Genomic DNA, 25,313 nt, shown 5'->3' with positions numbered 1-25,313 from the left:
AGTAAAAGCTAAGACTGTACTGAAAGAGTAAATCCAGCTGTCTTCCTGGTCTGCTATTCCCAACACACCCTTGTTCGTGCTGTTTGTTGGTCTTGCAGTAAACTGGTATAGCTGAAGAAACCCTTTATTTACAGCCTACTTGTCAGCTGGATCTGTTCCTGCCCAGTTTCCTAAATATTGCAGACAGTTTTATGTAGGTATGAAAATAGAGACTGGGAGTGAAGTAGTTGGCAAAAGCAGAGGCAGCTTCATTCCACGGCAGCATCCCTTGGCCCCTTGCAAGGCTGAAGGTGTTTGCTGAATTACAGAAAGGTGTGGGCAATGTGAGTGGTTTGAATGGCACAAAAGATGGGAATTAGAAGGAAACCAGGATGAAGTAAATGCTTGGTAACTAGGTGTTAAAGTTTGGTAAGAGCTGTCTTGTAATAGAAGATCTGGCCTGTTGGTATAAAGAATTTGAAAAGTACTTTAGGATTGATAATTATTATCTGAGTTTCAAATAACGTCCATGGTGTAGACATGTTACAGGCAAGACGTTGCTGTTGCTCAGCATAAATGAGACTTGAGGATGGTGTCAGAAATTGCTACTGGACAGTTGGACAATATTTGCAGTATGAAATCAAATGCTAAATAGGGTCTGCCTGTTTGTATACATCTTTTCTTTAATGGAAAGCTGAAATAAGAAGTTCCCATACTTCCATATAAACCACAGTATTACCCTGTCAACCCTACAGTGCCTCTGGACTAGGATTGCTTTCTGACCAACAGAGACAACTATTACTTCATCAACAGCACCAGCAATTTCAGCAGTTACTAAGCACCCAGCAACTCACATCAGTAAGTTTTTCAGTTAATTATGATTTATTACTGTATTGTATTCTAAGACATGGATAAACTCCTCAGCTTAATATAAATAGTAGTAATGCATTAAACTTGATATTAAAGGCTTTGATAATATTTTAGTCTTTCAGTTGCTTCAGCCTTTTTGGATGATAGTCATGTAAAATGTTAGGATATTATTGGGCTGTGTGTATGGCTAGAATAATAATTCCCTCGTGCCTTGAGTTCCATTTTGTCCTGTGTGGACATGGAGGCTTGTCTCTCTCAGCATCAGCTGTGGGCAGCAGAGCTTGGGAGCATGTGTGGATTCTAACAGGACTGTGACCTGTCTTTGATTCCACTGGAACACCAGCAAAAGAATTTTGGATATCATCTCATGAGCTGTCTTTGCTCTGCTTGCAGTATTCATATAGGGCAGTAGGTAACTGGTTTAACTATTTGTATTGTTAATTGTATAGTTTTAGTACAGTCTTCCCAGGAATGTTTGTTCTGACAGAGGCCTGATGAAGCCAGCAGGCTTAGCTGAACTTCTACTGAGCTACTGGTTTCAGGAAGTCTGACAGGAACTTTCTTTCCCACAGTCTCATGGAACTTCATTAGTGTAACCTAAATTAGCTGGGATTAGTTTAAGGGTTGCTCTAACTGAAGATCTGGATAAGCAGGAACCCAGGGAGGAGCTATTTTTCAGCAACTAATTACTGATTTTTTTTTCTTCCTCCTCCCTCTCCCCATATTACTCAAGGAACAGCATCAGGCCCTTTTGTATCAATTAGTACAGCAACAACATCACCATCACCAACACCATCAGTCTGAAGTACAGCAATTGCAGATTACTGGAGGAGCACAGATACCCATAAACAACTTACTTTCAGGCACACAGGCTTCACCACTGAATGCAGCTGGTACCAACCCATTCCTTTCAATTCATGGAGATAATGCAGCTCAGAAGGTGACAGTAAGTATCCTTCTCACCTCACTTTCCATGCAGTACCTCCAGGAGGTAACTAAAAGATAAGAAACAGGTTCTGTGCCTGTATTCACAAATCAAAGGTGGTGGATTTTTTTGTCTTTCTTTATTTTATTCTTCTTGAGCCTTGGACTGCACTTAAATGAGGCTCAGAAATGTGTGAACTTGTAGTCACACCAAACATGTCTGCTGCACATTGTTGCTTCTCTGGATCAGAACACCAATCCAGTGACCCTTGCTTTCCTCTTGTAATTACAACTGCAGCCCTAGTGCTCCTCACCCTACTTCTTCCCCAGTATTGTGCCCACTGGTTTGTGGATCATTCCTTTTACCACCTTACTGCCTTGGCCAGGCCTCAGGCCCTGTGGAGCTGTGGGGATTAGTTGAGGAGCCCATTGCTGGGAAGGTGGATCCTGTGCTAGGAGAATGTGCTCTGTACATCCTGCTGCTGGCCTGGGAGAATGAGGCTGTGCATTGGGGGGCTGAGAGGCTCTTCTGCTTTATCGAGTAATAAAACCTTTCCTGGACAGATAAAGAAACAAGACACATTTTTCTGGCAAAGATGTTCCATTATCTTCAGTAGTTGCCCATAATCTCCATCCCCAAGACAAGAATTCTTTATTTCAAGAATTCAGAGAACAGGCTTCATTCTTTAAGGGTCCTACAATTAAGATAAAAGGATAAAGGAAGGAGCATATGAAACTTGGAAAAACAAAGGATGAATAGAGCAGGAAGACAAAGTTTCAGCATTCCTTGGAGACGACAGCAAGTGATAGTGGTAGAGAAGAAAGAGCAGCTTGTCTGCAAGAGCAGGTAGGGAGAGTTTGGGCTAAATAAGAGTCCCCACTCCCAAATCCTCTGGCTACTTTAGGAGCACTATGGTGGGGGACTCGGGCTGGGCTGCTGCGTAGCTCGGGCTACTTCCAGGCAGTACTCACTTCCAGACACAAACCACATAAATGATGAGTTTTCAAGATGATTTTTCCTGAAACAGCTCCCTTCCATTCAAAATTGTGAGCACTTCCTTTTGTTCAGCTTTGTCCTTTGGGGTTTGGGCAGTTGTGACATCAGAGCTGTGAATGGTCACACAGGGCTTGCCTCCAGGCCTTGCCTCCATTCAGAAATGTTCACAGTTTGTTCTCATGTTTAAAACTGATCTCCCCTCATTTTCCAAAAATTAGTAGTGAATGGAATTGAGACCCTATATTTGGTGTACATCCAAGCAAAATATTCTGTGTGATCTTACTTAGATTTTTTAAAATGGCCATTACTAGGTCTGTACAGTGCGGTGTATTTTTACAAACATGCCATTACAGTTTTATGTTAACAGATGTAAATAAATCCAAGAAATTTCAGAACATCTTTTGAACAAAAGCCCTTACCAAAAACTTCTTTTGAAATTGATTTTGTATTTTTTAAGGCTGGAAATGAGACAAGTTGCATAGATTGTTGAACTGTTCTTAACAATTTCTCTATTTGCCAGAGTTCAACTGTTTTAATCTCATTTGCAGTTGAAACAGGTTTTCAGAAATTTCTGAATGCTCAGTGAATGAGATGAGATTTTTGCTCAGTCCTGTTCAATACTTGCAGGAAATGTCTTTGTAGCAATATATGAAAGAAAGAATTGTGATGGGGCAAATTGGAAATTGTATTTCTTCTGATGGAGAAGTGTAGATTTCAGCCCTCTCCAGTGGGCACATGTACCAGAGGTCACCTGGTGTTTCTCTTGGCCATCTTGCAGTTTCAGAGAGACCCACAGCCAGGAACAGCCACTCTTGTTGGAAGGAAAGTAGAAGGAGAGTCGGTGTTTTCTAATGCTGCCTCTCATGACCTTAGCATTAGTTGCTTGAGTACAGGACTGCTCCTTTAATTATTTTTTCCTTTCCTACTTTCCATTCTGCAGTACATGGTTATTTTTTACAATGCAGCAGTTACTATTTAGATGGCTCTATTGAATGTACCTCACTGCTTTGTCATCTTTATGAATTGAATTTTACTTAGCTTTGTATGTTATAATCTGATTTTTAGAAGTATTTTCTCTTACACAGAGGCTCAATGATAAAACTGGACCAGTTGCGTCAGAGAAGAGTTGACATTTGAATGACACTTGAGCCCTGCACATCCTGCTGTTCTAGCACTTCATGTGGCTGCAAACCCTGGGTTCCCTTTCTGCAGATTGAAAAAGAGCAACAAGGAACTCTTACTGCACAGCAAGAGGTTAATAATTTTCATAAGGATATTTTTGGTAGGCTTTCATTTGCTTTCTTGTTGCACTAAAATGGATATACTTTTTAATGTCTCAGACTGTGACGTAGATAAAACTCTGCAAATCATAATTATTTTGTCAATATGATGGTACTAAGTACAGATTCAACAATGGAAGAACATAGACTTTACTCTTCAGTCCTGATCTCACAGATTTAAAGGCTATAAACTGTTTGCAGTGATGCATTGCTTTGGTTTCAGAGCAGTAGTTTTAACAGTCCAACCCCAGCCCATCTGAACTGCTGCTGCAGTTGGAATAGATCCTTTTAGACTGAGCTTGTAATGGCAGCTGGGACTTGCTGTTTGTAGTTTCTTTTTTTACACACCTGTTTTGGAACCTGACTCATAAGGGAATTGACTTCTGAACTTTTTATTCCTTTAAATTCCTATTGTTGTACAGTCGGAGTTTTTCTTGAATAAGAATTATGATATGGAATCCAAAGTTTATTAATTTTGGTGTAGGTTTTAGAGTTTTGAGGTTTTTAAAGGAACCAGATTGGTTCTAGTGACAAAGTTTTCTTACCAGATGAGAAGGCCACACTGGTAGAAGTTTGTGTAGTGTTTGGCCTAAACCAAGTGCCTGTTGCTACCTCCATTTTGTTGAAATGGCTGCAAACAGCTGATCATGCACTAGACGTGTCCTTGTTAGCAGCGGGAATTCTCTGTCTTGCACCAGCAGCCTTGTTCTGCCTTTCCTAGAGGTGTTTATACCACTGTAGAGAGCTCAGGCAGATTGTTACCTGGGTCACTTTTCACTAATAAATTACCAAAAAAGTGAATTACCATTTCCCACTAAAATTTCCCAGTGGGTGAAACGGGTGAACTTGTGTTCCAACACTTTGGGCAGTTGCTGATCTCGTGGTGAGTCTATGCAGGGTGGTGAAGGACAGTTTAAATGGGGGTAATGACCACTAATCAAGAGTGAGGTGGGAATTATTAGCAGAAAAGACCCAGCTGTAATTAGACCTCCACTGTGTACTTATTTGGAAGAACATGTTAATTCTGCAATATGTTTCTTAGTTAAACATTGCACAGTTCTTACCTCATTTCTGTAAATAAAGTTTTGTGAATCTGTTTTGTATTGTGAAGAATTCATAAGAAAACATTGATATTTTGATTTGTAATATTTCTAATTAGTAGATTTAATTGAAAAAGTAAAAAATAATTTATTTTTATATGTTCTGGGGAATTTTTAAAAATGTCACAAATCACTTTTGTAGATACTTTACAAAAGTAAACCAGTGGTTTATTTTACTTACTCGCCCCACTGGTGGATATTCTGTAACAATTTGTACAAAAGGTAAGATGGAAATGTGCTGTTATTTTGACTAGATGTAAAATTCCAAGTGTATGAAAAGATATGTACAAAGCTTTTGTTAATAAACTTTAATAATGTTTATCATTGTATATGACTTGTGTGAATGTGAATCTTGTAGAAGAAAGGAATATTTCTGTTAACATCATATGACAGGAAGGGTTTGATTTGCACATGGCTACTAAATTTAATTACATAAAGGTTCAAAAAGTATTTTTCATGTACGTTTTTGCTTTCAAGTGACAGTGACATAGCTGAAAAACTGTTGAGGGGTATTTCTGCTTACTGGACAGGTATTTCTGCCTGTTGCAGCCCTGGGACTGATGTCAGATTTTGCTTTCACCCCTCCAAGAGCAACGACTGGCCCCACAGGAGCAGCGGCTGTTGTCCCTCAGTGGGGAGGGGACGGTTCCTTCCCTGCCCTGTGCCTGGGGTGAGGGGAGGAGCCTGAGGTTGTTGCTGTAAACTTTGAACTGCACTTTCTGTAAAACCAGCTCAGTGCTTTTTTCCATGAATTTAGTTCACTGTCCATAGGAAGGCTGGTAAATAGCTGAGCTGAACTCCTGGTTTTTATTTCCCAGGAAGCAGAGACCGTGACCCCTCCTGCACAGTCACTTGAAGATAAAATGTGAGGGGTTGTGCTCATCAGGGGGTGACAGACAAGAGCTGCATTGTGGCTTTCTCAGTTTTTAGCCCCTCTCTAGTCAGAGGCAGCCTGAGGCTCAGGGCAGCTTCTGGGACAAAGCAGCAGTAAGATGGGGTTGCTACTGCCTGTGCCATTTGAATGTTCCATCTGCTCAAACCTCCTGTATTGAATAGATTTGTTTTATTTTCCAATGGGGACAACTGAAGTCCTGAAAGAAGACTGGTAAATGAAGAAGCTCAGAACTTACAGTAGGGAAATGTGAAACATCACCTGGCACAGCAAAGGGGCAGCACTTGCTCCCACCCTCCCCAGAACTAGAAAAACCTCCTGACATTTTGGGGGTTTTATGCTTTAAAGTGAAGAGGTTCAGGAGACTTTCACTGCTGAAACCTGTACAAGGGCCAGGAGCTGGCAGTGTTCTGGCCCTGTTGAGCTCTGGCTGTTGGTCAGTGCTGAGAAGGAGATTATAGAGCATGGAAGGCCGGGCCCCAAAGTTACACTTGGTACTGCCAGACCTGGAGAGGAGGGGGAAGAAAAGCCCAATCTGCCCCTGCTCCAGCACAAAGGCTCCAGGGAATCCTGAGTGCCACCTCTCCTGGAGCCATGGCCTGCTGATTTATTCCTGGACCTAAACCAAAGCCAAAAACCCTTAGGCAATATAAGTCACCTTGTTCCAATTGGAGCATACCATAGGAATCAGTAAAATTGCTAAGTCCTGCCTTTCCTTGTGTATTTCTCCTATTGGAGAGATGGCATAAACTCTGGTACCCATCTCCTGCTAAGAGAAGTGTGAAATACTTTTAAAATTTTCAAAAGAGATTGGTGCCAGAAACCCAGAATAGCAGTGGGTGGTTTACAGTACCACAGTCTTGGTGTGCCAACAGCAACAGCAAGGAAATAATGAAAAGGACAGTTCTGACATCCAAACAAAAAATTGAATTCACCAGCCCTTCAAAGAATGAGACCACATCAAAGCCAAGTTCACATGAGGGCCAGCTGCAGTCAAAACCAACCTTGTTTCAATGACTTTTCAGGACCTGACATGAAAGATGATGGTCTGTGGCTGATTTGGCACCAGTTCAGTAAAGCCCACAGTGCTGTCCCTGTGGAATGCCTTGGATGACAAAGCAGCCCAGGCCCCTGCACAGGTCCCTGGAGCCAAGCTGCTGAGCTCTCCAAGTGTTGGGAACTGTCCTGGGCTCAGTGGTATGAAAGCAAGCACAGACTAAACCTGCTGTATTCAGATGATTTTTTACCAAAACCCCACTTTACTCACAACAATGACAACAAACCTTATGGCTTACAGAAGGCAGCTAAAATTCTGGACAGCCTACATCTGAAATCTTGCTTTTATCAATTTTATCCATTCAAGCTGTGTTAGCAGGAGCAACTCCTTCAGCAGTAGCACTGTTGTGACATTTAAACTGACCAGTTTTCTGATGCCTGTTTTTCATAAGCTGCACTGAAATCTTACTGTTGGCTCTGCCTAAAGGAGAACTCTTCACCATTCCTGTTGTTTTCAGGCCCCATCATCTCACAAAAAAGTCACATTGCAAAATCTTTCCTGAAACTTTTTTTTAATTAGTTCAAACACTGAGAACTATAAAGTTGAGAGTAATATAGTCCAAACATGTACATTTACAAAAGGACACTGCAGAAGAGCATCTGCTGGTCTTTCCTCTAGAACTAAACAGCCTAAATGAGAGCACTTCCCACCAACTCAGGCATATTCTACTTGTGTATGGATGTCAGGATCCTCTAGCTTGGCATTGGACTTTATCCTCAGCATGGTAAGAGAATATTGCCCTTCTTGTCTCATCTGCACCAAACAACTCCTTTCCATAGTGTTCTGCCCATGCCATCAGCAGAGATGAGCAAAGACCTTAAAAGTGGGCTCACATTGGGCAAATTTAGGTGCAAGTCAGGATGTAGAACGTACAGCACAGACTGTTTCTAGGACTGAACACAGTGCAAAAGCACTGCTAAGCTACAGCTCAAAACTGCCCAGGAAAGAAAATGTAATTTGCTAGCAGGCAAATGTTTACTTAAAGGAAATCTGCTAGATTCTGTGCTAGAACAAAAGTTGGAAGAAGTTGGTTAAATCCCACGTCTTGGGTGACCTTGGTTTTCATGGACAAAGTTTTAGAAAAACAAGCTCTGGTGGGGGGTAACAGACCCATGAGAAAACAAATCCTGGCTACAGTCTTCCACTTCTCTGATGAGCATCATGTCTGACCTCAGTCACCACAGACTAAAGGCACTGATAAACGGGCTGTGTCATCATCCACAAAACACTTGGCAACCCAGAGAGGACCCTGAGAGGCTCTGAAGGTGTTGGACTCTTACCCAGGCCTCCTTCCTCCCTATGGCCAAACACTAGAGCTAAAGCTAAGGGTGGGCAGCTCCCCTGGCCCTTGAATTGAATATGAACATTCACTGGATGCAGCCTTCACTACCCTGCTCTGTGAGGAATGGCTCCCAGCTGGGATCTGGGATGGGATCCACTGGTGTAGGGCACTGAATCACATTCCCCATCCCAGACCTTCAGTTCCAAAGGACCCACCAGTGCTACACTGTTCTTCCAGTTCTTCCTGCTGAGACAGCTGGCCCTGTCACCAATCCCTGGTGCAGTGCCCCTGTGCAAGAGGCCAATGCATTTCTCCTACACAGCCAGCCTGCCCCTGCTTTCAGGAAGGTTCAGCCTTCAAGCAGTAAGGATGCAACCCATCAATTCCCTTCCATCCAGGCAAAAGCAGCACCTGTGATTAGACAGACATGCACCACTTCAGGTACTCAACCTGACACAGTGTGGCATGTTCAACCTTTGCTCATCCTTAAACATCTTCCTTCAGGTAAACTGGATTTGTAAGAGCATTGTTTTATGTTTCTGGCTGTGAATGGTCTTACAAACAAACAAACAGACAATCTTACCAGTGAGCAGTGCTTGTCCTTCTTCCTTTGACCCTGTGCAGAAAGGCTGTGTGGAGGGAAGCAGAAGGGGTTGGGAGGTGTGACTATTGCCCCTTACCCTCTGGGGATGTGGGCAGGCTCCAGCAGAGCTCACCCCCAGCAATAAAGGTGTCAAGAGTCCTCCTAAGTCCTTGTTACACTTGCTACTGGATTTTTTTGCCCTGACACCTAAGCTATTTCTCACTCCAAACTGAGCCCATTGTTATTCTTCACAGCCACAGCAGATTTGTAACAGTTCCATATGGATCACATCAGGGAAGCAGATCACACAACTGCAAAGCTCTCTTTTACATACCTGGAAGATTTTTCTTTCCCTCTAGTCTAGAGCAAATACCAACAATACCTTCCTAGAAAATCAGGCAGTGCAAACACTGGATCATTCTCTCTGCTCTCTTCTGGATGCTCTGCATCTCAAAAGTGTGACACACTGAACCAGGCATACCATCCCAGGTAAAGTCCTGTAAATCCAGAGTGGAAAAGAAAAGACGATTCTCTCCTCCTCACAGGCTAAACTCTTCCATTACTTGCTTTCTCTTTTAGAAACTGCAGAAATATTCCCATTACCAGTCTATTTTTTTCATGAACAGTACATCTCCATTTGCTCTTATTCTATCCCAGCTCCACCCATTAATTTTCACCAATTCACTTCACCATTTTAGGAGCTTTTCTTTGCAGCCATTTCAACTACCTTGCTTTACACATCTAGTCATCTCTCATTGAGTGTTCTGGATGACTAAAAGCTTTTAAAAGTTTAGTTTTCCTGATACCTCTTGAAAATACCTCACTTGATCTCACTAAGATTCTTCCTTCAAAGTAGCACAGAATTCCTGTTCCACTGATTAGCACCCAGATCACAGCTTGTGAGTATCTTTAACTTCCGGTACAGTTAAGCTGTGAAGTTCTCTGTGAAAAAAAATAATAATTCAATGCATTATTTTGTATCTGGCTATGTTTCCATAATATCATTATTTCTACCAACTAAGATTTTTTAATATGAGACAAAAAAAAAAAAAAGAAAAAGCTTCAACTGGAAGGGGAACATATATGGAACGCTGTTATATTCCTTAAATACTTAGCCTTTAAAGCTTTATGGGAATGGGATGAAATGTTGTGAAGTGCTGATCTGACAGAAGGAGCACAATTGCCAGTTACTGGGGAAATCAGCAGTGGGAATAGCAGGAACTTAACAGAGACTTTCAGCTACCAAGTTTCAATTCTGAGTTCAGATACGTGATTTTCTGAGTTTTCATTTTGATTTTGTATTAAAGCTAAAACAATTTTTAGAATCCTGGTATTAAATCACAATTTGAATGGTAAATTGTGCTTTAAAAAATGCAAGTCTTTAATGTTTCTTGCACCAGACTCTGATCACTGCTTTGATTTATTGCTGTCATTTACAGCCCATTAAGTACCCTTTGTTCCAGCATTTTAAGCTTTTCACAATTTTGGAAAAGTTATACAAAGCAAAATTACAAGTATGGAATAATATAACCCTTATTACCTATTCTTCAAATTGAATCCGGGGTATACCAGCCAACCCAAAATGAGAACTCTTAGCCCAAGACTGTTAGCCATTCTGTACTTAAAAAGCAGTCCTGAAGTACCTTATCTCTTAATTTCTAATTAAAACTGAAGGCCTTTAGTGTTTTCACCCATTTCAACTTTACTGAATCAACCATGCTATCAAATACCACTGCAGGGTTGGCAAAATAAGGTATTATATTGCAGACACATATAAATATATATGGAAGTTAATATTAGAAAGACTACTTATTTCAAAATATTACTAGATATTTCTAAGAATAAGGTATTTATAAGCATATGGTCTTGGATTTAGAGGTGCAAGAAAGAAAAGAAAGATATATATTTTGAGTACAGTGTTTCATTACTCTTGTGCTTGCTTAACAGTTTCAGGTCAATTCTATCTTTCAAAACAAATGCAAGTTATTTGTACATCCACTGGATGCAAACCTACCAGATTCAGTATGTGATTATCAGAGGGGGTTTTCCTGCAGCTCTGCTCACTTTTAGACACTGTGATCACACATCTGCATAAGCAGCTCTTCAATACAAATGCACCTTCATTCTTCAACACACAAACCAGGTAAGATGGTATAAGATTTATTAATATTTTCTTTTACTAAGGCACATGACATATAGAAATACTGAGGTACAAAAATGCGGTTTCCTGCATATGAGATTTAAAACCCCATTTTGACAAAGATGAACTACATCTCTTCTTGCTCTCAACATTCAGCTTTTAGCCATTTTTTTCTTTTGAACCAGTTCAACAAGCAACTTGTATCTTGCTATACACTCCTCCTGAAAGGAAACACAAAAGTGTTATTCAAAGGTTGGTATTTTAGTACTCTTTTAACTCTATACATGCTACTTCATTCTAGAAGAAGAGCTGTGTTCTGGGGGTTGGCTAGAGGTTTTTTTTTGTTTGGGTCTGGTTTTGTTTGTGGGTTTTTTTTTTTTTTTTGTTGTGGGGTTTTTGTTGGGTTTTTTCTTGGTTGGTTGGTTGTTTTCTTGTTGTTTTAAAGTTGCATACTGAATTTGAGAAGGAGATTCAACATCTAGCGAAGTGGGGATTAGAAAAATGAACTTGCAATTTACATTTCTTAGTGGCTCATTTATCTGTTTGAAGAGCACACAAACCCAAGAAACAGTTACCAGTACTTCTTGACAGTGACTGCAAGAGCAGTTATGGATCAGCCGTACTGCAGTGTCTGCTTTGAACAGTTACTCTGGTGTGAGCCACACTGCAGGCAGGTTAAGCTGAGCCTCCAAGGTCACTAACTCAGCACCTGCTGACAGCAGAAACTGCAGAACAGCTCCCAAGCCAGAGACACCCAAATCCTTCCCCAGGCACTGGGGAAGCTCCCTCACTGTGCTTGCCACAAATATTACAGGGCTTTTCTGCAGCTACAATGGCTAAAGCAAGCAAACTAAGCTATCACAACTATTAGGAAATCTAGTACACACCACCTATATCAATGACAATTAATGCTATTTTTAAAAATTATACTTAAAAAAAGAATATTAGATAGATTATTGAGCATTTAACACTTGCAGATGGATTACTTATTTTGTTTGTTCATTAAGATGGGTTGAGAAAGGCATTGTGAACATGTAAGCAAAGCAGCTTATCAATGTTTGGTTACTAACTTTGAATCAAAATTAGTTTTAAAATCTAATTTTGTCCTGCAATTCAAGATCTGAAAGGCAGAGGAGAGGTAGGTATTTTAAATGAAACAGGAGTTATTTCAACATTTTCTGTGTTAGACCAAACAAGCTGACATAAATGAAAAAAACATTTTAAATAAAGCAACAAACATGACAGTGACACTCTCTAGGTCACCTGAGTCTGGACTGAGACCACGTAAAGGCCTCACCTTTCTATATGGACCCTCATTCTTAAGATAATTATAAATTGGTAGCAAATGTGTTTCCCCTTAGTTTATACTATAGTTCTGTCAAAACAAGTCATACCTTGCTTTTTCCAGGAACGCATTTTGCTATTTTATCCCAGCGATCTGATGTTCCCTTTGAATACTGCTGCAAGGCCATTTCAAGAAGTTTCTGTTGATTTTGAGTCCACGGTTCTTCTGGTGCACGGCTTTTCTCCCTTCTTCTGCTTTCATCATCACTCTCTCCCTCTTGCTCAGTGTTATCAAAATCTTTCTGGCGTCTCCCTCTGCCCTTCTCTTCCTGTACCTCTTTTGTTGCCAGCAGAGCCGTTTCAGGTGCTTTGACAATTTTCCGTCTTCGGTGTCTAGTTTCACTTGCTAGGGTCTCCTTTGGATATGCCTGGGTATCCATTTGCTCTGATGTAAGATTGTAGTTCCCCTCCTCCACCTCCTCCTCCCTCTCTCTCTGGGTGATTATGTGATCTGGCAGATTCATGTTGACTTTGTAATTTTTGGAATTGTGTGCCAGCGTTTTAAGCTCCGAGAGCCGAATGATACCTGTTAGAAGCACTGCTGTTACAACTCTGAAAAAGCAAAACAACCCACAAACAAGAAGGAGCTGCCCACAAATTAAAGGTTCTCAGAATAGTGCAGAATGGACAAAAAGCTCTTCTGGACTGACAGCTTAAGGAAAAACTGAGAAATCAAGGCATTCACTTGATCATCAAGGTGATGAACTTTGCCAATTAGGGCTTATCTGATCTACAGGAAGTGCTACTAAATTCCCACACTGATAGAAACAAAGAGAGCAAGCTGGACAAATGACCAAACCCCACAATAAATGGAGTAAGAAAGGAATACATCCAGGAGGATGCAGCTAAAGGGAAATGTTCCCTCAGAATCCCAGCAGTTCATTTTTCTCAAAGCAAGGCAAGGTTGCAAAAATCTCTCTGCAGAGCAGACTCTGAAAGGCACAGCTATCACCCAAACCCAGCCATTTTCAGAAGCACACACCTGGTGTATATGTAACAGAATCCTTCACCTGTTTGGCTTTCAGGGTAACCTGCATGAAAACAACAAAAATGAAAGACTATTAAAAATTTAATATTTGGGCTATTGAAGAATTCATTTTTAGCTTACCACAAAACACCTACAATTGAAGACACAATAAATATGGTGAAGCTGTTGCTCTTTAGCTGCCTTTGCTCATATGTGGAGTTCAAACTGGCTTAAAGTAACCTTCCAGATTTTGTTCTAAATCATTCCTGGCTCATTAAAATAAAATAAATAATGCTATACATTTCTATTACTATCACCATAAAACACCACAGTTGATACTTAAATTTTATTTTCTTTCCTTGTTAAACCCTAATTTTCTGGCCTAAAAATACCACAAGGATAGGAGGAAAAGAACCAAATGAGTTATCTTCTATACGTTAGTTTTGCAATACTCAACAAAAGAACAGAATGACCCACACAGGTCCAGACGGTGGAGCACACAAGTGGACAGGCATTCAGTCCCCAAATGAAAGGAAACAGTTTGACTGCCAAAGATCAGCAAAGACACCTCCTAAGTCCTGGTACTGCAGCAAAAGTTATTACTGATAGTCCAGAGGATAGAGAGCTGCTTGATTCAACTTCTCCGTGTATAATGAAATCTCTGTCCTGGGAGAAAAATAACACTCATTTTAGCATTTTTGGATTTTTTAGAGTAAAAAGTGATTGTTTCAAATTCTGTTCTGTTTGTAAGCAAACAAACAGCCTTTCTCCCAATCCAGAACAAGGAGCTTCCTCATCCCAAATTTCTAGACTTCAGGTAACAAGCCAGGCTTCACTTAAGATTAAGAAAGATTCTTTAATTATTATCTTTGTTATAAAATGACCACAGAATTATAGAATGGCTTGGGTTGAAAGGGACCTTAAGGATCATGTGGTTCCAACTCTCCTGCAATGAAGACACCTTCCACTGGACCAACCAAACCTTGAAAGCTTCCAGGCATCCATGACTTTCTCTGGGGAACCTTTTCCAGTGCCCCACCACCCTCACAGAAAAAAATCTCTTCCTAATATCTCATCTAAACTTACTTCCTGTCAGTTTAAAGCCATTGCCCCTTGTCCTATCACTACAGGCACTTGCAAAAAGTCCCTCTCCAGCCCTCTTGTAGCTCCTCTTAGGTAGCACCCTACAGCCCCAAATTCAGGTATCACAAAAAAAAAATCTTAAAATGTAGTACTCAAAGAATTATACAATCTTTTCAATTGCTGAAAATGATTTATAAATACTATATATAAATTCCTTATTTTTCTTTTTCATCGTGAGGACTTTATTAAAAAGCCAGAAATTGAAATCCAGTAGTCTGAGCCACTCAAATGAAACTTAAAATGAGAACAGGCAAGGCAGTGAATCAAACTTGCTACTACATGGGATGGGTTCCCTGTGCTCCCTGCTCTCTGAACCTGGGACCTCAGATGTTAACATCCCTTTAGTATAAGGTGTGTGGCAGTGTGCTTCTCAGACCAAAAATAAAAAATACATAACTTACAAAGTCAGGAATTCCTCTGTGTGGGATTTGGCCACAATAGGAATCATTTAGCCACAGCACAGACTTCTGCTGTTTTAGCTACCTAATGTTAACAATAACAATTATTCCCTACTCAGAGCAGCACTAGAGAGCAAACCTGCCAGAGGGTTGTAAAGCCATTTCCTGTGAGAAGAATTAAACATTAAGATTCAGGATTTTTGTTCTATGACAAGATTTATAAGTGAGCACCCCAATAGTTAAAATACCTTGGTACCATCTGCTTCTAGTCTGGTCTGTTTGGTTCCTCCCACCCACCTTTCTGCCCACGAAATTGCAGCAGTTTGCTGTAAAAATAGGCTGGTGCTGGATCTCCTTAAGGAAATGACAGCAAGACTTAACAAGGCAAAGTGGTCTATTTTCCCTACAAATTAAGCCTCATTTTCTGGGATGATTAAGTTCAAATGAAAACTCTGAACAATGAAATCCCAACTCTAATTAACCAAAACCTTTATCCAGAGGCAGACATCTGGCACAGAAAACTCCAGTTTCTACTCTTGCAGTACGATAAAGTTTTAATTGTTCAAAGAAAAATGTCAGAATACTGTAATATGAACAGATAATTTTAAGTGGCACTAACAGTTCTGGGACCTCTGTGATCCCAATTTTGAAAGAATAGAAGGGATCTTGCTTGAAAAATATGATCCATTAACAGAAATTGCCTTCCTTAAAAAATTTGTATTCTAAAAAATATCTAAAATAATAAAATTAAAATGTTTGTGTTCCATCTTTAGCAGTGTCTCTACAGTACTAATAATTTAAAAGGCTGAGAGGAGCAGAAACCATTCTTGACTGCTGAACAGAATGGATCCCTAGTGGTGTCCTGCTATGCATCTCTTAAATAGAAACCATGTTATATAAACTGGATTATAACAGATTATTTTCAAAAGAGGGAGAAGAATTTGCCATGCAAACAAGTAGCTTTTAGAGCTTCCTGCAATGATGCAGTAGATTCATTGTAAATATGACAAGGCCCTATCTATCTCTATGGATTGCAGAAAACTGTCTCTAAACCATTTTGCTATCTTTAAAGCAGGGAAAAGAGAGCAGAAAAGATTCCCTGAATAAAACAGAGCAGAATGAATTGCCAGCAAAGACAAGTACCATGAGCTGCTGCCTCAGTGCCAACTGAGCTCAGTTTTCTCTCTGCTGAACCTCTGATGTTTTCAGAGGTCAGCAATTATCATTTTATCTTTCAAGCTGAGACTACACAAGCAACACAAACTTTGCTTTGGAAGAGGTGCAAATCAACTGAATTTCAGTTTCCTTTACAAGACAGATGTCCCCAGATTCAGTTAGTGTATGTATCCCATCACAGATATAAATTTTGCTGCATATTACATCTATTTGGACTGAAATCTAAACCATACCTCTCCATTTGACCAGTGAAGGATTTTGGCTTATTCCCAGATCCCAATTGCATTTAATATTTCCCCTTACATGCAGAAAATTCTGGAGTAAGAGTCTTCCCACAGGTTATCTTATGTTGGCCAACTTCACTCATTACAGCTTGGTGCAACCAAGCATTAAGTTACTCCATTCATCACATCTAATATTTCCAAGACTTTATCTTTTGAAGGCTTTAGAATATTTGTTCATGTTTTGATGGACTTTCAATTTGAACATTCACCAGGTAAGCTGGAAATAACAACTGTGTGCATGCTTTAGATACTGAAAATCTACCATTTCAAACAGTGAACAAGCACTTTGAGTTGATGTAAGTTTGACAACTCATCAAGCTTCCCACAGCTTTACTATCATCATTTACAGGTTACAGGGGAAGATTATTTGTCTATTATTATTTTTGTCAGCTTTCTTCTTCACACAGCAGTCCTTTTCCAGGTGCTATGTACAGTTCAGGTTTACTCCATCTCTTTTCACTGAGAGTTCAGGTATCACTTATTTAGCCTTCAGATTTGTGTCCATCAGCCAAAGCTGTCATTGGCATTCCAGATGCTGACACAGGGCAAGAATCGTTAACATGTCAGTATTAAACTGCTGAGGATTATTAGGAATCCAGCCTATGGAACATCTGAAATTGTATTGCAATTTGATCTGTTGGAGTTTAATCATTGTTCTTGCCACTCAAACCTGCAGACTCTTCTGTTGCCCATTCCTCCATGCTTTTTGACATCCTTAATATCAATTTAAATTTCCTCTCCAGGGATGAATTTAGTGTTATTTACTAGCTAGTTCCTAGCTGATTCATAAAAACTCACTAAGTTATGCAACATAAGTTGCTCCATTCTTTCTCTGTTTAATTACTTATCATAGCTTGCTTATATGATATTATTGCTTTTTCATTAGTTAACAGATAACACACTTGGAAAAACTTATTCAAAGTATGAAGCAGTTGCAGAATACTCTTGTAGTTATTACTGCTATTTGTTCCTGCATAATGCTTTAAAATTACAGTTTTCATGTATAATAAATTATGAGTTTTATCCTGACTGTGAGAAGGTGTGCTTTTAGCCTGCTGTTACTGACAACAGCTTTCACCAGAGTATTAGCCAACCCCCTTAACAAATCCTGAATCTGGGGACACCTTAAATAATAAGGATCAAGACTGTGAAATTGATTTAAAACAGAAGACAGAAGATCTCATATTCCTGTAAGTATTTGTACTGCTGAACAGACACACTGCATTATTTTATAGGAATCAACTTTAAATGTTGTAGTCCACCAGGGATAACAGAAGTCACAAATAAAGTCAGGTAATATCATGCACAGTGAAACAGATTTCCTTAGACAGATAAAGATGACAAAAAAAAACTGGATGCAAGCAATCAAATTGCTGGAGTAGAAATCAAACTATCTTACTATGGGATGTACAGAAAGAAACCACAGGAACAATTTGCTTCTGAGAACTCCCTTCTGAACTCAGTTTCAATAGCTCTTCAGCTATAAAAAGATTCTATCAAAAGCAAGTGGGATTAGTGGGATGATTTTACGTGATGAAAGCCAGACAGAGCTGGTTTCCTCCTGTACTGCTAACAATTAGTCCAGATCACAAAGACTAGTTGCTACTTAACAAGACACCTAGCAGTAAAAGCATTCCTCATCATGACCATCCAGATGTTAACTCTCTTATTACCCTGGACACCTGCCACCTCTTTCAGATGGGACAATTGATACTTCAGAGATATATAGGGAAAAAAATCAGAATCAGCTTAAAAAACTCTCAGATGCATAGGCAAAAGCAAATTTTGCTATCACATGAATGAGAGGGTACTTTTCGCCCTGCAGGGAAGGCAGACATAAAAAAAGCACAGAACTATGACACACTTAGAGGGAAAACCATGTAAAGTCAGGTACAGTGATCCTACTGGTGCTAAACAGACACACAGAACCCTTTGGCAGAAGATGAAGAGCAATTCCCCATTCCCACAGCAGCAGCCACTGGGCCACCAGCTCAGCTGAGCCCTCCAGCACCGCCCCCAGCCCGGCTCTGCAGGGCACACACCAATGTGCCACCGAACCTTCACCATTCTCTGTCTCCTGGGAATCTCCTGGGCAACAACCTACCTTCTATCCTCCTCTAGGAGAGTATTTTGATTAGGATTGCAGCAGAGACTCACAGAAGTACAAACCTCTTGTGTTCTAATGAGATTTTAAGAAAGTAATGTGGGATTTGTAAAGGAAGAAAATCTACATCTCTTGGCTTTCCAAATGTATATAAACTTCTTGCAAAGAAGGATGGTGTTATGGTGCTACTGAACACCAGAGAGGCTGGTAACATTTTTTCTTACTCCCAGCATCTTCCTGAGCAGAAGTTCTCTAAGTATTTACTAAAGATGCAATGGTTTCTTAGCATTAACTAACAAATTTGCACTCCCAGTAGCAGTCTTCTGCACCCAGTTATCTTCCTGCATGCTCCCCATCTAGTTATGTCATGAAAAAAAAGCCAAGATCTGTGTAATTATGGAAAAAATTATTGTGGAGACAGCCTGTGAGTACTTGAGGTTACTATAAAGCAATAAGAAATTTCTTGAATCTTTAAGGCTAATTTGAGTTGTAATCACATTTTTTCTTAACAAGGGAAAGCCAGATACAGAAGGGTTTTAATGCCTTCGTGGCTTTGTCAAAGTAGTAGGTTTTTACAGTTCTTCCAGAACCACACAGAGTAACTCGCCAAATTTAAAGTTCTCCTCTTATAATCAAAATACTAGGCTGGAAGAAAATTCACACAGCAGGTAGATCTAAACAGCTTTTCTCATATTAGTCACAACTGTATCAAGTACTGTTTGACACAAGTCAGACAACAATAATGACTCATTCTTTTATTTCCATGTGACTCAAAATTTGTTGCTTTATACACTGACTTCCCTTTTAGACACTAAAAGAGCTTCTAAAATGCTCTTTCAGTTTTACCAGATTGTGGAAACTTCAAATCCTGAGACACAGAGCCAAATCATTCTCTATTTTTCAAGTATCCTCATTTGCTACTTATAAGACCACTTGAAATAAGTATTTCAAATCAGATGTACCTTTTTTTTTGGCACCGCTTGAGACAGCTTAGTAGAGTGTTCCAAACTTTCCCAAAAGTCGGTAATGCAACTAATCTCTAGCCACTGTGTAGGTTAAATTTCATACTAGCACAGCAAATGAGTATTTTAAGGATAACATTCTTGAAAGAACTACAAACATGTTAGGAACTTAAATGAATTTGCTTAGAACCAAGAGTTGCTGCCAGCAACAATGCAATTTTATTATGCTTATGGACTTTGAAGCCATGTGTGATTCTGAACTTTGCCACAGCAACAGAAATACCCAAAACAACCACAAGTTTTATTATGAGGCAGTTTAAAATGTGGCCCGCGAAAAAGGCAAATTTGATCTAAATCAGCAGATGTAGAACTTTCTCCAGTTTAAGTCCCCAGTTAATTTAAAGCAGCAAAAGAATTGTTCCTTTTTCAGAACACAAGAGGAAGAACTTTGCAATTAGACTTGTGATAATGCTGGAGACTTTATACTGTGCTTGTTTTTTGTCAGTTAAAATCCATGAGAGAGTCTTTAGCTCAACCCTATGGGCACTCATGCAGGAGAGGAGTTTGACTCTAATTCCCACTGCAACAAGTACTTGGACATCTTATTTTGTTACTGATGATGCAAAATGCATTACCTTTCTTGACTGTCAGAAATTTGAATTCTGCAAAGAAATTCAAACCCAGCTCGCTGTGAGCTTTGTGAGACATTACATTAATTTACGCCACTCTATAAAAAGCTGCAGCATCACTGGCTTAACCCCTTCCCAAACCATCTATTTGGACCAAAATTGCTGTCCCACTGCCTTCTGTAAAAAAAATTTTTCCTTTAAGTGAAAGAATGCTCTGGTCATGCTTTATGAGATGAAAATCCATTTTGTTTATAAGGGGCATTGCTCTGCCCAATCTTGTAAAAATGGCAGGGACAACTGTAGGCGTGCACAGAATAAAACTGTACAGTGAGAGTTCTGTGAACAGCAACCACCTTTTCCTGCCTCCAAGTATCAAGAGAATCACTCTGGTGTGTCTGTGGGATTAGCCAGGTGTTTGAAGACTTCACTCTCAGACTGAGGGGTCTACATGGCCTATGTATTATCTAAACCCCATCTCAGATATTCATAACCTCTCTTGGACCTCGATCTAGGTCTTTATACTTCAATAAGCAACTGGGAGAACTACTGATTACATAAATATATGCAAACTGCTAAGGGTGAGTGTTTCAGAATATCCACAACTGGATTGCACTGTAACTGAGTTAACACAGACACAGTACACAAAATGAAATATAAAACAGTCTTAGGAAAACAGTTAATCTCCAGAAGCAAAAGACCTAATAAATTCATGAGCTTTTACATATGGACCACTTCTCATATAGATGTTTTCTTGTTAGCAAAGTAATGAGCTTGCATTTGTCAAAAATAAGAAATCTACTTTACAATGGCATATGAAGTGTAATGAGTATGAACTCACACAGTCAGACTTACAGGCTGAAACTGTTGCTTGGGCATACAAGAGATATCACAAAATATGCACCCACCCCCCCAAACCTTATGCTTTCAGGTTTCATGGTAATTCAGAATGTCTGCCACCTGGCTATTGTTTTGCTGTCTACCTCAGTGTTCTTCTATACAAGCAGCAAATCCCAATCAGTCTGTTTTTGCAACACAAATGCATGAGATTAGTGACTGCAGGAGCAAACAGAATCAGTTTAAATCCTGTAAGACAACTGAATGATATTACTTCACAAGTATGAAATCTGAGATCTCTTTGCCTTTAATTCAAAAAACCTGTACCTAATAATCACATTAAAGTCTGTTTGGCATGCCAGACAGCTTTTACTTCCTCTATTATTTTTACAATTTGAACGTCCTTTGTAGTTACTGAAATTAATTTATGCCTTTCAGCAAATATTTTTTTTAAACTTTTTATCTATAAAGGTTGGTATTGTCAAGTACAATATACTTCTATAATTTCACATCTAAGTGCTTTTCCTCAATTTTTAAATTCAGCAAAAGCTGACAATCATTACTACAAATCTTCATAAGGCTTAGCATTTGTCAAATTAAACAATATCATTTTTGCAGAAATAATAGTATTGCAACTCCACTCCATTCATTATTTATACTATGTTGTAGAGTGTTCACAGTGCTTAGGAAATTCAAACATAACTTTTTTATTTTGTTTTAAAAGGTCAATTATTTCCTTAAGTATTGGCAGACAGGAATGAGAACTAACCCTGGGGCAACAAATTCAGCAAGGAAAATGGGTCAAAGAACAGATGTTTGGAGGATGACAGAGAGCAGTGGTACAGGTAACCAGGTCAGCAGGCAGGAATCCTGATTAGAGTTAACTGAACTCCATTTCCCTTTCATAATCAAAATACTTGAAAACCTAATTTACAATAACAGTCAATTGCAATAAAAATGACTTAAAAAGCTGCAGAAGCTTTCAGTTGTGAAAGCAATAAGATTTCATTATACTAAGCCAGCTGAAAACCATCTTTATAGGAAAAGATTGCTAAATTCCCTATATGCACATACTGAAGTGACAATTAGCAATTTAAATCATTAAACATACTGATAAAGTGAGCACAACTTAACCTCATCTATTTTGGGATGATCATTCACTGGCTGTTAAAAGATGTCTTCCCAAAGAGAGACAAGATAAACATTTACCATGCCAGAAGTGAAGTAGAAAGCCTTCCTCCAGTATGTCAGTACCACAGCCTCAAGCCTGCCCTTGCTCTGAGGTGAAAAGCACAGGAATATGCTGCAAAGATATTTATTCTGGTATCACATGAGGCAGCATAAACACAAACAGGAGAGCTGAATGAGCTCAGGGGCACTACAGCATGGCTGTAGCTGTTTATTGCTGGAGTTTGGCTGGCACTTTCCCAGCAGCCTGCATCACTTGTAGGGTGGATCTACTTGTTTGCACAGGGAATCTGCTAGACATAGCCCTATAATGGGCCTTACAGTAATCCTTATTTGGGCTGTGCTTTGGGAAATAACAATTAACAAACTAAATGTCTACAAAACACTAACCTGAATAGCAGTAGACAAGAAAAACATTGAAGGAACACTATTAGGAATTACTGAATTAAGTAAGTCAAGCTAAGGTATATGCAGTGATTACTGGCCAACTATGGTGACTATCTGGCTTTAATTCTACATTTTTAAAAGCGAATTCACACATGCTTCCAATTGTAGGGAAGGGTTTTTTTTACTCCCTTTTCCTCCCAGATAGCTTGCACTTGCTAGTGTAATCACAGACCATAGGAAGAGAAGGACCTAACCTCAGGCAGAACCACTGCATTGATGTTGTTTCTTGCAGATGGTTTCTGTAACCTGCTCTTAAAGGCCCACAAATATGGAGACTCTACAAATATGGAGCAGCTTATTCCACTGTTTTATCACCTCCATTGTAATTCTTTGTCCTTCAGTGTCTAACTGCAGCCTCTGATTAAATTTGAGGCAAAAACTTGCCCTGTAAGACTACTACAGTGGACAAGACCCTTCCTCATTATGGTTTTCTTTTTATGCAGTTGAATACTTACATTCTCAGTTAATTTTTTTTTTTTTAAGTTCAACAACATGAATTTCTTCACAATCTTCCCTCGTAGATAACATTTTAGGAACATATTATTCTCATCTGGACTCTTACTATCAAACCACATGTTTAAGTGCAATACTGAAAACTAGACACAAACTAAGGATGCAGTAAGTTAAAGCAACACCATGAAGCTGTAAAGTTCAAAAAAGTCAAGAACACTCTCCTCAAGTCACTGCTTCCCACTGCCTAAAAATTGCTAGTGGAAACACAGTTGGACGTAGTAGGAATTTATTTCTTAAAAAAAAGGAATAAATTTAAGACAGAATTTCTTTGGGGTGATTAGAGGGACTGAATTTCACTGATGCTCTTCCAATATATATGAATGGTTTCAGTTTATTCTTTAAAAAGTTTTGAGATTTTTTTGTAACTTTTTTTTTTCTAAGGAAGAAAGCTTTGAGACAGAAGCAACAATGGAGACAGCATTTTGGACTGGATTACTCTGAGCTATCTTTAGGAATACCTATTTAGCTAATCTACTATTAAATAAGGTCTGAATGCATAAAATCACTCAGAAGCAAGCACACTGTACCTTATCAATCCTTTCTATCATAATTCTCTAACTGTGAAAGGAAAATTGAGCCTTACTGCTCTTGATGCTTTGCAGGAGAAGAAAGAAGCAGACACTAATCTCAAGTTCTTACAAAGTATTTCCTGTACTAGAAAATGTTAGAATACCAAATTCAAATTCATCCTTGAATGTTTTTCAGGACATAGTACATTTGCTAGATAATACATACTTCAAACCCTCTCTGGTTGGCTCCTGTTAAACCAGCTGTAAGCAAGGCATCCCCAACCTCTGCTACACAAGCTGTTTCAAAGCAGCACCTTGTACACCAGAACTTATCCCCTTGCCCTGCTCCCAGCAGACACAGGGAGCAGCTGTTTGGGCAGCAGATGCTGCCTGCACATGCAAGCACCTTTTTACTGTGCACAAAGTTAACAACCCAGAAGTTTCTCCTGCAGCTTTACCATAACATTTTTTATCTAATTATGGTGATGCCCAAACAAAATATGAGTCTTTGCTGTGAATTTGGATTCTATGTAATCTTCAAGAAATATAAAGGATAAGTTCTACTTCTTATTGAATATTGAAATCTTACTGAATAGATATATCTGAAGTAGTTTCCAGTTTCACCATTTCTAGTACTGATGCAGTAACAATCTGAGACCCAAAGAAGTTCCCATGAAGCTTTTGTTTAAAACATTCATTTTGTAAAATACTCGTTTCTGTTTCCTCATAATACCTAATTACTGCAATTCTGTGTAATGCAATGATAAAAGTAGCAGAAACTCTAATAATTAGTTTGTGTCAGGAAAGTGACGTAGCACTAGCAGCAGTTGAAAATTTTTACAGAAGTAAAAACTTGTGTGGATAATAATTACATTAATCATATAGTTGGAGGTTACTAGAAGTAAAAAGGATTACACTCAGACCTTTCTCCACGCATAAAAATCCTGGAAATTCCTTTTTTCATACAAGAAAATGACAGCTCTTAGAACAATCACATGTCTTTCATTTCTCTTTCCTACTCATTGAAACAAAACAGCAAGTTGCTGACGACCTCTCATTTAATGGAAGAAACAAGTTTGATTTTTTCTTTCCAGTACTGGATGTGTCCAAGTACACTGGCCAAATATATAATGCAAAGGATTCTTAATACACCCAAGTCAAGGAATAAAGCAGGCAGTGGATGCAAAAGGCATTCTGAGGATAGTGTTAGTTTTGTGATGGATGTATGTAGAATCATTCCACATGTCTGTACTATCTGTATCAAGATAATCAAATTTTCCAAACCCATCTCAAAAGCTCTTTGCCATGAGCACTGTATACTACCAACATATGTGAAATATTTTTGCTGTTAAGATCAGTAACATGTAACATCTTTTTAATAAATTTCAGTATTAGTAGTATTATGATAAAGTTTATTATATTATTATTATTAAAATTTAGTATTATTCAGTTTAGTCAGTTCAGTAGTATGAATACTTCAAGTATGAACACAATAAACCTTAAAGACCCTAATTTAATTTGATTAGCAAGTTGGTTACTTCTTGTTTACGTACACTGTTTTGCAAATAATGTATTGTTCTAAAATTAGAATAGTGCAAAAGACTTATTTTTTTAGTATATGTATCAGAACAGTATAGGTGCATTAAAACTTGAAAACTAAGTTCTCAAAATATCTTTTTGTGATTATATTAACAATGAAAAAAAATTAAGA

The 25,313-nt window shown here is 39.0% G+C and overlaps 2 protein-coding genes across 4 annotated transcripts in view; one reads left to right on the top strand and one right to left on the bottom strand.

The window, feature by feature from the left end:
- MLLT10 (MLLT10 histone lysine methyltransferase DOT1L cofactor) overlaps positions 1 to 5,479 on the top strand; it is a 133,388-nt gene extending 127,909 nt beyond the window's left edge. For 2 of the 3 annotated variants that reach the window (XM_036402195.1, XM_036402211.1), the window contains 3 exons: positions 735 to 837; positions 1,583 to 1,795; positions 3,839 to 5,479. In XM_036402195.1, the coding sequence (XP_036258088.1) occupies positions 735 to 837; positions 1,583 to 1,795; positions 3,839 to 3,907 (385 nt within the window). In that variant the 3' untranslated portion in view covers positions 3,908 to 5,479. The remainder of the gene's footprint in view (positions 1 to 734; positions 838 to 1,582; positions 1,796 to 3,838) is intronic. The other variant, XM_036402204.2, reaches the window with a different exon arrangement.
- A 5,629-nt stretch (positions 5,480 to 11,108) lies between these two features.
- Positions 11,109 to 25,313, bottom strand: part of DNAJC1 (DnaJ heat shock protein family (Hsp40) member C1) — a 107,107-nt gene continuing 92,902 nt past the window's right edge. The window contains exons 10-12 of the mRNA XM_036406943.2: positions 13,431 to 13,479; positions 12,499 to 12,974; positions 11,109 to 11,325 (exon numbers count right to left, since the gene is read on the bottom strand). Coding sequence (XP_036262836.1) covers positions 11,257 to 11,325; positions 12,499 to 12,974; positions 13,431 to 13,479 — 594 coding nt within the window. The 3' untranslated portion in view covers positions 11,109 to 11,256. The remainder of the gene's footprint in view (positions 11,326 to 12,498; positions 12,975 to 13,430; positions 13,480 to 25,313) is intronic.

Source organism: Molothrus ater, chromosome 1 (assembly GCF_012460135.2).
Source record: "Molothrus ater isolate BHLD 08-10-18 breed brown headed cowbird chromosome 1, BPBGC_Mater_1.1, whole genome shotgun sequence".
NCBI lineage: Eukaryota > Metazoa > Chordata > Aves > Passeriformes > Icteridae > Molothrus > Molothrus ater.
Note: the sequence above shows the minus strand (reverse complement) of the source record. Positions and strands in the feature narration are given on the sequence as shown.